We start from the raw sequence: 16,104 nt of genomic DNA on the forward strand, positions 1-16,104 counted from the left end.
ATTTCTAATAAACGGGCTTCGATTGCAACGGGGAAGGCCATTAAAATCACTCTACAGAGACTTTTCATTTGTTCAAGATTGTTGTTTCTCCATTCAAATTCAAAAGATTGCATTTAAAGGGATGACACATTGCATAGACTTCCACATCGTTCTTTACAGGTTTATTAATATGATGTATAAAATGTGTACAAATCCAGTGAGCACTTGGTAAAAGCGTACTGCGTTCTTTATGCAAATGATTTTTCTTTTCTGCCACCTTAGACTGGGTTTGACATTGCCGTGGCCAGTGAGATCATGGCCATCCTGGCTTTGGCAGACAGTCTGGAGGACATGAAAAATAGGCTGGCACGCATGGTGGTGGGGACCAGCCGCTCCGGACAGCCAGTCACTGCAGAAGACCTGGTGGGTGTTATTGTGTGGGCTTTTCATTCACAGACTGTGAGAGCTTCTAACCTGCATCTTTTTGCGGTTGTGATATGAAGGCTGCACTGATTTGTATGTGCTGTATTCGTCTGAACATAAGAGACCCCTGATTATAAGCCTGGATTAAAGATGCTTGCACCTGAGGTATGCGCTCATATTTTTCAGAATACAGTGGTATCAAGCAAGCTATACAACTATCAAAATGTGTTTGTTTAATTTTTTTGTCGTTTTAATTTTCTTACCAGTGTGCATATTTTGAACCTCTTCTTTGACCTTAGGACTCTTAGGTTAAACTTCTCCTTTGGAAAACATGTCAAATTGAGGTATAACCTGGTAATTGAGATCACGAGCAGCATTTTTTCTCCACTCCCCTGGTTACGTTGAAGGATCAGCTCGCTCAGGTTTCCTGCATAAAAATGTACAATTTCATAACTGGAGAGGTGGACCCCCTATAATGTTACATTCGTCTTCTCTGATTTGCAATAACATTACCACCCCTCAACACTGTCTCAATGGAGTTGTGTTGTATTCCCACTGCTAACAAGGCGTATTTCGTTAAGCATGCTTTAAACACTTGCAGCAACAACGCACAAAGAACAGCCCCAGAAATCAATCCCAGTGTCATTTATCATCTACAACAATGAACTCCTGAGCCACTCTTTGCACGTCCTACCACGGTTCTGATGAACGGTTCTGTTTTCCAACCAACTCTCCCTTCATTTTTCTTTCTTCCCCTTTGACAGGGAGTGAGCGGAGCACTGGCGGTACTAATGAAAGATGCCATCAAGCCCACACTGATGCAGACCCTTGAGGTGAGACACTTGTATAACCCCACTTAAATAGTCATCATCCTTCTGGGCTGAGCAGGATCTGATGAATCCCTTGCGGTACCTCTGAAGAAGAAAGAATTAAGCGACTGTCTGCTCCACTGAGACTGCTTAAGAAAGGATTATAGTCTTGTTTTTTCGTCCCGTGGCTCTTCATCTTAACAACAGTTTAGACCTGTGCTGAAGTAGTTTAGCCGGGAGACATTGCAAATGTTGAAGCGTTTAATTTAGGTGTGAGGAGTTATACCACAGCTGTACCTTTTCACAATGTCTGGCATTCATTAGGGTTTTTAAACACGCATGGACAATTTTGTTGCTGCGACATAAACAAATATATACAGTACAAAACACCAGACTCGACTAAACATAATTAAAGTCACTTGTTAAATCCTGTCAGAGTCCATTGTCAGCAGTAGATTTTGCAAAGAAAAAGAATATTGAAATGAAATGGATCATCAAATAGATGTTCACCAAGTAAATTTTAGAAAGGGGTTTCAGGCCTCGGGGAATAGTTGTTGAGTCTGTGAGCTGAGATGAACGCTTTGTGTTTGATATTACTAAATTCATTCTATGCTGTAATCATATGAAGCCAATTATCAGGTTTCCAGAATTTTAAAAGCTCCATTTTTCTTTTGGATTTCACTAATTAGAGATCACAGGGAGCAGAATGTTACACGTGATGTTCCTGTTGAGATTTTTTTCTTTTTGTTGAAAAGGGGATATTTTTTGTTTGTTCCTTGTTGGTTTTGAGCAGAAAGCTTGATTACATGCTGATTGGGTGGGGAAAATAAACACAGGCCGTCCCAGGCTCAGAGTGTTGTATTCAGAAGAGATTTGGTTACTTTCTTTTCTATTTTTTTTGGGGGGGGGGGGGGGAAACATTGCAGATCTGTTGTGTGAAACAGTTTCCTGTGTGGGTTTCCTGTGATTCTGGTGAGGGAACTGGTATCAGGGACAGAGCAGGCCTCAGCTCTCCATGAGAATTTTCCACCGAGCTCCGACCACCCGTGGCCTTTGTGTCCTCTCCACTCGCGATTGTGGTGAATCCAGACACTCTCGTGAAAATAGAGCTGGCATATGAAAGCTGGTGTTTGTGTTGCAGCTTGTATTTCTGTGTTGTTTCAGACGGGGCAGGGCTTCAAGGAGACGGACAAGTGTAGAAAAAGGGGTTGTTTTCAGCCCGCTCCATGTGTACGTGTCTTTTAAGCAGACCTCAGTCATTCTTTGAGTTTTTCCAAACATCCTGTCTACGTGGAATCTCACAGAAGGACTACATCGATCTTTCCTGAGAGACAGCTGTACATGGGATCAAAGTCAAATATAAAAGTCTCCAGATATTCCTTGATTAGTTGATCAACAGAGACTCGAGTAGTTATGATGTTTAAGTAATTGATTTTAGTCTTTATTCAAACCTGAGTGTGACATCTCAGGTTTGAATCATTTTTTAAATGAATGGATTTAATATAAATTAAACGGTGTTCTCCAGTTGGTTTAATTGGGATATAAAAGATGCTCAAAAATAGGAAACATGGTCATGATCTCCATCTTCCTGCTTCCTCCATAATCCTCTTTTTCTCCAGCTGTCTAGGTAACACACCGGACTTTAAATTCATTTCCATTTTCATAACTGTGTTCTGGCAGATGCATCTCTTGCTCACAGATGTGGGAAAAAACACAAACCACGAACTTTGTTAGGTGAAGTTCAAAGGTTTGAAACGCACATGGAAATCCACTAAATGTTTGACGTTCACAGACTTCCTATCTAATTATGGAGTTGTCGATCATAGGATTTGTTTTTTTGCTATATAACTGTGACGAATCAATACATCACATTTTTTTTACATCCCTTCTCTTTTTGTTTTCCACTCTGTTCTTGTGTCCCCGATGCAGTAAAAGTAGCTCCAGTTTAATCTAGTTTACACAGCCACTGGGTGCTTTTCTCAGATGCTTGTTAAATAGCTGATTTACTCCTTAGAGGGGAGGCTGTTTATGCAGGCAGAGGGAGAGGTATGCAAACAAAAGCTTAGAAAATCATACAAGGCCTTCCCATCCTTCCTTTTTCCTCTCTCAAGCAATTCACATTCAGTGTAACAATAGGTCTGCTGGCTTTAACCAACTTTTTTCTTTACCCGTTTGTAAAACGGCCATTTAAGTTAGAAAAGTCTCGAGTGCACCAAAAGGATTTCAATCTTGTAGTGTTGAGCCTCGGTTAGCTATTCTCTCATGTAGGTCCTTGGATAAGCACGTTGCAAACTAGGTCTGAATTATGCAGCGCTTTTACGGATCATGTGTCTGCTTGTACCGAAGCTGTATGATAACTGTGTGATCATAAAAGTTTCATGAAAAAAAACCAACAACAAACAAAAAACTTTATATACTATTATTTTGTAGATTGTTGAAAAAGAGCTCTTCATCAGTTTTCAAACTCTACAATAATGCCTTGAAAGACGCACAACTATTACATTTGCATCTATTTCTCAAGTTGATTTGATAATCAAGAGTTTTGTTGACTGGGGAACGTTTATTGTATTTTGTAGTCTTTTCTTTGTTGTTGACTGTACTCAGCTAGTTGTTTCAAACTAGTTGAACTCTAGCAGAAAATGGAAAACTTAGAATCTGAAGTGCTGCTTTAAGTTTGTGAGTGCTTTTAGCCTGGAGGGAGTAATCCAAGTCACCACAGGAAGAAAGACCTGGCCCACAGTCAGGCTGGGATGTCCCTCAAGTACCTCTTGACGTGTGCCTACTGCTTAGACAAAGACAGTACCAGCCAAGTGCATCCACACTCCGATATAGTCATCCTAGAAACTTGACTGAAAGATGTTGAATTTAGTCTAAAAGGAGTGTTTAATCATTATTTAAACTTGGTCCGATGAGTTGCTGTGGCTTACGCTGCTTTCTAAACAGCTCCTGCATGTTTGTGTGCCCCTCTTAATTGTTGCAGGGTACACCAGTGTTTGTCCACGCCGGGCCCTTCGCCAATATTGCCCATGGCAACTCCTCGGTCTTGGCAGACAAGCTGGCTTTGAAGTTGGTTGGACGGGACGGCTTTGTGGGTAAGAGGACACGGTCGATGAATACAGATCTTCCACAAAACCACAAAACCATTGGGGATGACTGACACAAAGATCTATGCTTTCGTGTCGAGGAGTCCCAGATGTGTAGCACGGGAGATTAAACTATATATTACAGTTTACTCCACTGCTGAACTCCAGCTTTCTGTCCTGCTGTTGCAACCTTTAGCCTACATTCATCTTAGTTCTGGTTCTGGCTCTTGTCCTGTGGTAGACGATGATGTTGCTCTCATGAATTGCTCCTGTGAGATTTTCTAAGAAACTGTTCAAAAATTATGTAAAAAAAAAAAGACAGGAGAGAGGAAGGAAGCAGATTGATAATCTTAAGAGCCCCTGGAATGCTTTAGAGTAAACCACACTAATCCCTCCAACGTCAAAGCATACTTGCGTATTTCCATTTTTATCTGTCTATCTGCCCGGCTTGCTCTCTTTCTGTCTTCATTTACTTTGGCTGCAGAAATATGTGTGGAATGCAAGTGTGCGTCGGTGGGGTTTTTGCCAGGTGCATTTGATGTACATGCAAATTTCCTGAAGGCTTGTATTTATGTGTTTATGACACATGTTTTCTGCGTATCGGCTTCAGTTAACAGGAAAAGGTTGCCATACACAACATTTACCCAGGCTGTCAAGTGTGAGTGAGGGGGAAACGTGTGGGCAGCGCATTGGGTTTCACAACATGGAGCAGAGAAGCAGGGAGGCTTGTGTGTGTTATACCTTCTCTCCTTGTCCATCCCACTGCTTTTCCATCCGTCAGTCTTGTTCCCTCCCTTCCCTGTCTGTGTGCTTGTTACCTGACCCTCAGGTATTCCAGGAACTTGCTCCTGGCCTCCCACCTTTTTCCTCTGCCGGCAGCTGGGATGATGCATCCTCTCTTGCTTAATCGCACTCCCCGTGTCTTCCTATTTTCTGCGAAATGCGTGCTTCTGTTGTGTGTAGAAACACACAGGGAAGTCAAGAAAATACACATTTCTGCATACACTGGCTGACAGAGCCATCACCCTTTGTGTAATCTTGTGCTGTAGAGTCCAACAGCAGGACACACCAGCTGTGACTGATCTAGCTGTAAAATGGTGACCGACAATAAACACAAATTACATCAGTAATCTGTTCATTGCTCAGTTTGAAAACATCGAGTTGTTTCAAAGAGTTGTTCAACAAATGTAGAACATCAAATAATGTGTTTCTTACAGTCGGCACATAAGATTCAATTAATCCTGGCATTGTTTGAGCACAGACCAGAATCTGAATCATCTTGGAAATAATAAAAGGAATAAGAATTAAGTTGTTTTTACCCTTCATATTAAATTCTTCCAAATACCATCTGTGGCTCTGGAGCGACGTTTGACTTTTCAGCCCCTCTGCAGTGACTCCCTGCCACTTTCCCCAAATTATACTAGAACAGGAACATTTGTTTGTGCAACCGAGTTAGCATCGATGGCATGCTAGCCGTTAGCTCATATCAATGCTAACTAGCCTGTCAGATAGCAACATCACTGAGCGGGGGCACACAGATGAACCACTGCCTGGGTCAATGTGCGGACACCGGTGTTTCTGGATACTTGCCGAACCGAGATATTAGCTGCGAGGTCCGGAGCGGAGTTAGCAGTGTGTCGACAACAGAGGAAACATCTTACCTCTCCAGGAGCTGTTCAATCCTAAAATCTAATGGATTGGTCCTTGGATGATGACAAATCATCCCTGAAGATTTAATGCAATTTGGTTAGTAGTTTTTGCGACAGGTTGGTAAAATATATTCATACATACATACAAACCAATACATGAATACACGCGGACAAAAACATAACCTTTGTCCCAACATTCATTGGTACCAATCATTTCTATTTCATTTTATAGACTATTTTGAAAAGGACTCCAAAGTCACAGTTAAGGGTGATAGATGTGACATTTAATTTGAAGAATGGTTAGAAAATGTGTCATGTTCACCTGCACACTGCGTTTCACTTCAGGTGATAAATGTTGCGTTTCCACATGCATGCCGTTGTAAGCTAACCTTATTTTCAAGTTAAATCCATCAATCAGTTGAACTGATGGGCAGAAAAAGATGCTTTGCCAGAGGAGGGGGACAAAACAATACCAGCAGCAGTCAATGGATAACTTTTAGTTTGATAGAAACAGGACAAATGCACAAATATGATCACTTGCCCAATAAAGGGTTAAACCACAGGTGTATTCAAGCCACATCGGCCACTGATGCATTTTTGCGTTTAGATATATTATTTTATTTGAAAATACAACTGCAATAACAAAACAGAGGCCCGTTTTGTTATTGCAGTTGTATTTTCAGTTCACTTTAATTCTCTCCTACGGTGTGGCAGAGAGTTGCTCTTGAACTTTCTGTGAACTTGGGGGGGATAATAATGAGCCAAGCTCCATCATGCTCATCTCAACTTCTTGTGGTTTATTTCAAATCACTTTCGAGTCTGGACGGGTTGGACGATGAACTCCTCATACCAGATGTGTGTAACTTTAATATCATTAAGAATGTGGAGCACTGAATCCAAATAATCCCCCGATGCCGACCAACTGTTTGATTCCCTGCTTGAGAAAAATGTACCTCTTTAATTAAAGTTTTGTTTTGGTCTTTAGGAAAATGGCTTGTAAAAACGTATCAAAAACGGTATAGTTAATTACAGTTGAGCCTTCATTTGGTGAAAAGTGGCGCTGTTGTATTGTAGCATGTATTCACAAGTAGTGATAAAGGAATGGGGAGATTTCCTTGTTATTTAGATCAAACATGATTTGTAAATTATTCATAGGAATTATTTTACTGAGATCATGTTATATAAAGTCCAGAATAATCCTTTAATCTTCCTTTTAGAACAATATCAGTTAAATTGACTGTTTGGTAACTTGAGCATCTTTTCAAATTTTCTTCTAAATAACGATGGTAAACTGGATGAAATGCTGCAATATAGAAAAAAGTAGTTGTTTTAATTATTGAGAATGAGAGGTGTTTGTTTATTTTATTTCGGGGGGGCTGGGTCGGTCGGTGGGGGGGGTTGTAATAGCTTATAACTGTGTTTGGCCCTTCTGTTTTACACAAGTCTCTCCGAGTCCCAAATACAATGTAACTCGTTCTAAGAGGAACTATGGTTGTGTTGATACAGCCCACAGTTTCTGTCAGTTTTTATTGACAGGGATGATGATTCCTTTCCTTTTGAGTGGCAGTGTCACCATCCAGTTTTCCCTCTCCAGCTCTCCTCACAACATTGACCCCCTGTTCCCCTCTTGCACTCAGGACAGTTCAGGGTTGTCACACAGAACAGGAAGCTCACGAGTGTTTCCTTGCGACATCCTCTGGGGTCACTCTGCTGCGCGATGGGAAGCCTGTCATATTTGCTGTTGTTACACACAAGCTGTCTCTCACGCTGTCATTCTTTCCGCTCTCAATATGCTCTGCCGGATTAGACAGCCATGCTATGTGTATCCTTTTTTCACTTTGTGAGAAATGATCACATTCTTGTGCTCTTTAAGTAAAATGACTCTTTAAAAAGGAGGCATGATGCAGTTTGGTCCCCCAGAGCGATTGTTTCTGTTTTAAATCAATAGTTTCTTTTTCTAGAAGCTTATTTGTCCTTTATTATTAAAGTAGTTTCCTTTTGCATTTGCTTTCTTTTTTCTTCTCGTTGAAGACATTTACATCTCACTGATTTAATTACGCTCCTCGTGTTTTTTCTTTTATGTTTCCTCTTCTTTTATCTTTCCTCCTCAATGAACCTGTCTTAAACACTCACTGGTGGTGTTGTCTCATTCAGTACAAACATTTAAAGCTACAATCCACAACTCAAATCTATGTGTTATTATGTCACAACCTGTTTGAATCTTCATTGTAAATTTATTTTGGAACTGAACCTACTGAGCTTTATCGTCTACAGTTTAATAGATTGGTGTGTCAGTCTCAGCGCTCTGACACATTAACTGCTATCTATAAAATTTGCACTGTATACATACACATACAATTTATTACATCAATTGCATTTGTCACCCTCGCATGCTTCTGCGTCACGTGCCTCCCTTATCCTTTTACAGACATTAAATGTTAAAGGGGTCAGCTGGTTGTCATTGTGCAGGCTTGTCCACACACAGAAACACATGTACCAGGCAGCGGTGTAGGTCCGCCCCCATGGGAATCAGTTGTGCAGGATTGGCTTGTAAATTCAGGCGAAGGCGGAGGGAGGTCCACTGAAAGGTGGCCTGTGGTTGTTTTCATTCTGCAGCATTGTGAGCTGTTCCCCAAGTTGTGGTCACAACTGAGGCTCTGGTGGGCTCCAGCTTTAAAGTTGATAGTTAGAATAACAACATGGTAATACAGATAATAAATCCTGGCTGTTAAAACAAACCACCTCCTCAGCCTCTCTCCGTGGATCATTCCTGGTTCTTATGCAACTCCAGTCTTTTACACCCTGTAAATATTCTTGGAAATGCCAAAGTGTGTTTTATGTTATATTTGATTTTTATCAGCCTTAAGTGTCATGAGACGGATTTCTGCTGCATAATTAGCCTCCTTATGTATATTATTAATTCCAATGGTTTGTTGAGAAAACGTGCAAATCCTGGAACAACAGCAAAGTACCTGATGAGCTGTCTGATGAAAAAAAAGTCATATTTGTAGACGTTAGAGCCTTGTGATGGACTGGCGACCTGTCTAGGGTACACCGTGCCCTCGCCCCTGCTAAGCTCTTATTGGCTGCAGTGCCTCTCAACAACTGGTATATCCACAGCGCTGAAGCAGATCCAGGGGGACTACGGGTGAACATGGGATACGCCCTGGACAAGTCGCACAGAGAGACAGGCAATCACATACTTACTTTCAAACCCATTGCATGTTTTTGGACTGTCGGGAGGAAACTGGAGTAGCCAGAGGAAACCCATGCATGCACAGGGAAAACCTGCAAACTCCACACAGAAACGGCCCCCAAGCGCAACCTCGACTTTAACCTGAGATATTGACACGATGAGGCAAGAGTTCTAACTATTTTCCCATGGCACATCTGTTGCTTGTTAATTTTGGTCACACTTAGTCATCATGTAAATAACATTTGAATCTGGTTTACTTTCATAAATGTGTTCAGATGGTCCACACTAGAGCAAACAAAATGCAGTGTTCAGCTGTTTCTCATGTATGACTTGTAAACACGATGTCGTATGGACCGACTCCGACGCTTAATAATGGACCTGTGGGAGAAAATGAAAAATAAACTTTATTCTTGTGACTGACGGCGAGCCATGCTGCACTTAAAGACTTTAATGGTCCTTCTTGGTGGTCGCATAGAGTTCATGAAGCTTGGGAGCCAAACCAAATTCTTCTGCAATACTGGCAGTTCAAAACTACAAATTGTGACGTATTTATTCGCTTAAGCTCTTAACCTGATTAAGTGAATCACTCTGTTGTCTGAACATCTCAAGATGATCGACCATGGGAGGAAAGTTTCATATTGCTCATCTCTATCCGAGCCACAAAGGAAAATATTTTAAATCAAACATTACACACGTGAAAATGAATGATTACAATCACAGTGCTGCTGCTTCTTTCTCATTAGTTATTTGTCATAAAGCATACGGACATTGTTTGGACAAACTCCAGCAGATTTCACACCGAAATCCTCTTGGAAGCTCACCTCTTAATGGCTTGCAAGCAGTTCTTCATTTCCTCTTCTGTCCTGTTCCCGCAAAGTTAAACTTGAGAATACGTGCATTTTAAATCTCATTAAACAAGCAAGTGGTAAAATTCATCTCAGAGCTTCTCTAAAACTCTTGTTATGGCCTTCTAATATTTGCCTTGCTAAAGTGGGAAAGCACACTCTCGCACACCCAAACACATGCACGCACAAAACCAGTAACAGGAAACCTTATCTTAACAAGGCCTTCATGCCAGGTGGATTATTTGCTTTGGTTGGAGCCGGTTCAAGAAGCCTGTGTTTATGGCTGTCCATATCAGAGGCCGTCTGTCTGTTTGAGAGCCCTTCCATTACTGTTCAGACGGAAAACAGATTCACCTCTCTGTCCCACGACTGCTGGATATGGCTGCTCAAGCTTTGACATGTGTGTACAGTTGATATGGGGTCAAATGTGGAAACACATGGTAATAAACATTCAACTGATTTTTAACAAGTGATGAATGTAGATAACTTATTGGGTCAGTGCCTATGAATGGAAAGAGTTTATTGCAAGGATGAGGAAAAATGACTTCTAACAACTCTGCCCAGTGCTGCTGTAGCTTAAGATTACTGCAAACATCTCTTTCCTTAACCGCCATCTGTTTACACTTCAAAGTCTTGAAAAAAATCGGTGTGTTTTTTCTGGCAGTGACTGAAGCCGGTTTTGGAGCGGACATCGGGATGGAGAAATTCTTCAACATCAAGTGTCGTGCTTCAGGTTTAAGACCCAACGTGGTGGTGCTGGTTGCAACTGTTCGAGCACTGAAGATGCACGGGGGCGGCCCACATGTAAGCTCACGGGAACGGAACGTACCACAAACACCCTCTTTGTGCCGGTTGTTTTTCACTTGACGCTTTTCTGATGCAGTTAGTGTGCTAACCTTTACCTACCTGCCTGAGCGCTTATTGGCCACAGAAAGAAATACTGTTACTCCATGAAAATAAATGAATTGGCAATCTTACATAATTACAAGGAATTTATTTGTTTATTTTTGTGGGAATTTCTTGGAACAGTACTGTCTTGTACAGTTAAACCAATTCATTAACGCGTCATTATAAGCTGAACTGTCACAACCCTATTCAGATACCTACAGTAATATACAGTACAGGCTATAGAGCAAAAATAACAAATACATTTCACATTGAGTATGGTTTTTTTGGTTTTTTTCAGAACAAATTATAAATAAATACATTCATAATAAATGCAGAATGTGCCGTGAAACTGAAATGTGCCATTAATTGTTGTGTTATATTTTAGGTGTCGGCTGGTGCCCCTCTTCCCAGAGAATACGTCGATGAGGTATGAGCCTCTTAAAATGTATACTTTTCTCCAAAACCAACACACAGAGGAAATGACACAGCCACTGTTCTAAAACAATACATGAAGGAGATGATATGAACATGGAGACATGTTTGACTGAAGAGACGATGGAAAGTGAGATGACTTCCAATCAAGCTAAAGTAATTAGCCGGTCACGTTCACTCATAAAGGTCAGGATGTTTTCTGGTAAATTGAAGCTGCTTAAACTCATTGGGCAGTGTGAGACGGCCATCATTGAACATTCATGTGCTCGTCACCATAACTCTATTTGGCCATGTGCCGGCATCATGTGCCTTAGAGAGATCAGCCTTGGATGATTGTGGATGGTGAAACGACATCCTGTACAGAGACATGTCTTTAGTGTGTATCACAACCTGCGGCCTTCAGAGTGACTCTGACTTCATAGAGATTACTTACTGCGCACAATTTAGGGCGGCACAGCCCACACAATATTAGATATCATATCCTCTATCTTAAGTGTGTCCTTTAGGTCATGTGTGGGATACGTCCCAATAAAAACTTGGGAAATGAAACATTATTTGACACCATTGGTGGAGATTTGTGTGACGCACTAAAGGAAGTTTCATGTTGTATTGCATTAATGTGCTATTTGGTTCCAGCTGGATTCCCAGTAACAAGTCATTCTCCCCCATAATGCATAAATACGACGTGCACTAACATGGTTATGGGCACTTATTTGATCAAAAGTGCAGATAAAACATTTGCATGTGGTTTCTGGGAATGTGGGCTTTTGCAGACTGGAGGTAGGATTCTTTTTGGTGTGTGTGTGTGTGTGTGTGCGTGTGTGTGTGTGTGAGCGGAGGTTCATCCATATCTGGCTGGAATCACTGGTCACTCAGGCAGGTTCAGCTGAGTAAATAATGAAGCAGTATAAGTTAATTGTGAGGCCTGTAATAAGAACCAGAAGAACTCTGGAAAACAGAGCCAGGGAAATGAATTTATGGGACCTATATGGCCTTACTTCTCCCAGCCTGTGGCTGCACGAACACACATGCATCGAAACACACATGGCGCAAGATCGGATTACTTTGGACTAACTATGTATAGCTTCAGTCAGCTGTTTATGTGCATTGTTCACATTGTAAAGTACACAAAGATATTTAATGAATGAGTAGATATGCACAGCAGGATGCTAGACCTGCTCTTGACTAAACCCAAACATTGTAAACACAGAGTGTTATATATATATATATATAGTATATTTTCTTTTTCTTTGAATTTTTATTACTCCTATACCACAGTCGCCTGTGTATGATCAAAGTCAATTCACACATAATAATTAGATCTAATAGGAAAGTAAAAGAAGGGGATCTCAGTGATGTAGAACAAGGGCCAACATTATTATGACTGAACTGCCTCATCATGTTTTAATGCACATAATCAAGCAGTGAAGTATGTAACTCATTTATAGCGGCAACCTGCTACACATCTATTACCTAATTTGCTTATTTTGAAAGAAAAAAAAGACTAAAGGTGGCCTTACAGGTCATGATGATGATTATTTCATTTAGGTGCACAAACAACCATACATTTTCTGCATGCTTTTCTTTTTATATTCCAATTTAAACTTGATTGATTTTGTCTGTTTCTCTTTTAGAATCTGGGCCTAGTTGCAGGTGGATGTCGTAGCAATCTTAAAAAACAGATCCAGATTGCGCAGCAGTTTGGGGTACCAGTTTTGGTGGCACTCAATGCTTTCAAGTAAGATGAAGACCTTGACAATAATTAAGTGTGTGAGAATGAAAAGATTTCTCCTCGTCTTCGCCACTGATTCACCACCATGGCTACAGAACAGTGGTAACTTTGTGTCATTGTGTGATCCCTCAGGACAGATACCCAAGCAGAGATCGACCTCGTTTGTCAGATAGCCAAAGAGTGCGGAGCGTTTGATGCTGTGCCGTGTCACCACTGGGCACAGGGTGGACGTGGTTCTGTAGCGTTGGCACAGGCTGTGAATCAGGCTGCCAGCAAGCCCAGCAACTTCCAGTTCTTGTACCACAGCGAGGTTTGTGTTGTTACTTCAGATTGAATGTCTTTTCAGCCCAATATACTGTAGCTGCGCATTGAATTACGCTCAAACTATCTGGTGCCTTTTTGTCATTGACGCACAGTAAATTTCATCTGTTTGGTCTTCAGTCAGTGACATTCACGTTATGTTGAGTATCTCGAAGTAAAAAAACATCAGCTGATTTGAGTTAGAGTTGAGGAAGTTGTGACTTAAATTAACTGATTGTGTTACACTGTTTGTGACTCTATTCATAGAATGCCTGTTCCTTCATAGCGAGAGTAGATTTACAATAGGCGCTGACTCAATAAATGCAAATAAGCCCAATAAAATGCGTCTAAAGTGGAAGGTTACGTTCAGTACCACAAAATGAAGGAAAGATGATTAAACAAACTCTGGGAACATAACCAGGTAAACCAGAAGGATGTGTAACGTTCAAACAATCTGTCTTGGCATTATGTGTGCCTGTAATAGAGCTGCAGTAAGAGCAACAGAGCAAGAGTCAATTTTCTTAACTTATTCATTCGGTTAGTTCTAATGTCACACTGATGTGGACCTGCTCCAAATCTGAGTCCCTCTTGTTTGCTTTGAAAGCGGTGTTTGTGTGTATCCTCCTGTCACTGATGCGCTGTCTTTCCTGTAGATGCCAATCGTGGAAAAGATCAGAACAATAGCCCAGAGAGTGTATGGAGCTGACGACATAGATCTCTCTCTCGAGGCCAAGGCCAAGATAGATTACTACAATCAACAGGTGACATCACTGCTGCTGTGATCCAAACCTGAGTCGCACACTGACAAGACACTTCTTTATCTATTCTTCCCTATATTTCTTATTTTCTCCCCAGCTTTGAATACATATATAAGATCCTTTCTTTCCTCTCTGCACCAGGGTTATGGCTCATTGCCCATCTGCATGGCAAAGACCCACTTGTCACTGTCCCACATGCCTGACAAGAAGGGGGCACCAACTGGATTTGTTTTGCCCATCAGAGATGTCCGCGCTAGCGTCGGGGCAGGCTTCATCTACCCACTTGTGGGAACGGTATGTGATCGGGAACAGTCACGCCAAAACATTCACTTCAGGATATGAGTCTAAATGCTTGCTGACAGAGTACTTTAGAAGTAATTTGCCAGACTGCCAAGATTTGATAGAAAATAATGGGCAAAGATTAGTGTTGGTCTTGTGACAGAGGGAGGGTTTGTGACTCTGATTCATCCCTGGCCACCACACGGCCCACTGTTCACCAGGGATGGGCTGAATGCAGAACACAAACATCGCCTCACTGCTTATATGTGAATATTGTAATCTTAATTAATTGAGTATCCTACTTCAGCTGTGCTAGTATTCAACGACTGTATACAAAGCATTGACCATGTTGCAATAAACGGCATACAGTACAGAAAGAAATCATGAAATGGCCCCTGGGCGACACACATTGAGCTGAAGAGCAAAACTTATATGGACATTAGTGTAATGAGGAAGCAGACCTCATTATTTCACTTTCTGCCATTGTGAAGAACATCAGTTTAATTAAAAGAATTGTGGCATTGTCACTGTACATGACAATGAAGAGGAGAATCAGTGTTGGTTGAATAATTAACTTGCACAAACGTGTGTTTCATTGTTTACATCTGGGTAGTTAATAATGGCTACCTAGTGCCCGTATTTTTGTTCAATGCCATAATCAATTCAGACATTAATATTTCCAGTTGTGGAGAAAGTGAAATTTTATTTTATTTACTGGAAACATTTAAAGGCCTGTGAGGTCTTAGTGAGAACAACTGCAGCAACATTAGTTTTGATGTCGTGCGCCGCTCCAGTAAGATCTTCCTGACGTTTCATTAACTGTTCATTCATGTCTCCTCGCCCTTCCTTCTCTCCGTTTCACCACTTCTTCCTTGAACGTTGTTATTAGTTAGGATCCTGTTTCTTCTCTGACAACTGTATTCCTGGTTAAAGTAAACTCTGCCTGCTGGAGCCTCTTGCTTGATGATGGGTTGGGCAGGAAGGGAAAGAGTTTCCGGAGTGTTTGGCCTCCCCACTGTTTCACCAGTGTGCCCCGAGGGCCCGGCTTTGATAGGCTAAGGCAGAGGTGTCAAACGCTGGCCACGCTGGGAGTGGGCAGTTGTGTCTTGGTGTGGCGTCTGTCCTCTCTCCAAAACCTGCCTTTGATCTGCCGTGGCCCACGGAGCTGCTGGCATCTCCACAACCCCTGAACTCTGGCTTCTAAACCAAAGGGAGTCTGCAAACTCTTCTTTGAACTCTTGGGCTGAGCCTTTATCTGACAAACTGATCCATACATTGAACTTTTAAGGTAAATTTTCAGGACGAACCCGACACCTTGTCCACAGTGACATCTGGCGTCCTGCTTGAATAACGTATAGAGATTGCTTTTTTTTAATCGAAGGTGAGAGATGTTAAGTATATTCACATAAAAATGACTATGTCCATTTCGTTTTTTTCTCTGAATATATTTATAATAATGCATTTTTGTACTGTTGTGCTTATTTTCTAAGACTCCGTGTAAACTTTAAATATACATATTCGCCATTCACACTTGACCTGCAATGTTGGGAGGTTGTTTCCCCTCCTCTTGACAATAATAGTAGGGGGAAGTTTCGATAAAAGGGCAGGTTGGAGGTCTCAACTGGGTGAAGAATCAGGAAGGGGCTGATGTCATTCGTCAGATATGTGTGGGAGGGATCGAAAGCACAACAATAGATCTCAGTAGAATTCATATCGCTTCTTCACTGCACC

General features: G+C 41.4%; 1 protein-coding gene across 1 annotated transcript in view; it reads left to right on the forward strand.

Annotated features, from left to right (window-relative positions):
* mthfd1l (methylenetetrahydrofolate dehydrogenase (NADP+ dependent) 1 like) overlaps window positions 1-16,104 on the forward strand; it is a 31,631-nt gene that overhangs the window by 10,248 nt on the left and 5,279 nt on the right. Inside the window, exons 18-26 of the mRNA XM_080490640.1 lie at window positions 262-402; window positions 1,167-1,235; window positions 4,192-4,303; window positions 10,649-10,788; window positions 11,258-11,299; window positions 12,939-13,042; window positions 13,169-13,346; window positions 13,990-14,097; window positions 14,236-14,388. Coding sequence (XP_080346766.1) covers window positions 262-402; window positions 1,167-1,235; window positions 4,192-4,303; window positions 10,649-10,788; window positions 11,258-11,299; window positions 12,939-13,042; window positions 13,169-13,346; window positions 13,990-14,097; window positions 14,236-14,388 — 1,047 coding nt within the window. The remainder of the gene's footprint in view (window positions 1-261; window positions 403-1,166; window positions 1,236-4,191; window positions 4,304-10,648; window positions 10,789-11,257; window positions 11,300-12,938; window positions 13,043-13,168; window positions 13,347-13,989; window positions 14,098-14,235; window positions 14,389-16,104) is intronic.

The sequence above is a fragment of the Lipophrys pholis genome (genome assembly GCF_963383615.2).
Source record: "Lipophrys pholis genome assembly, chromosome: 21".
NCBI lineage: Eukaryota > Metazoa > Chordata > Actinopteri > Blenniiformes > Blenniidae > Lipophrys > Lipophrys pholis.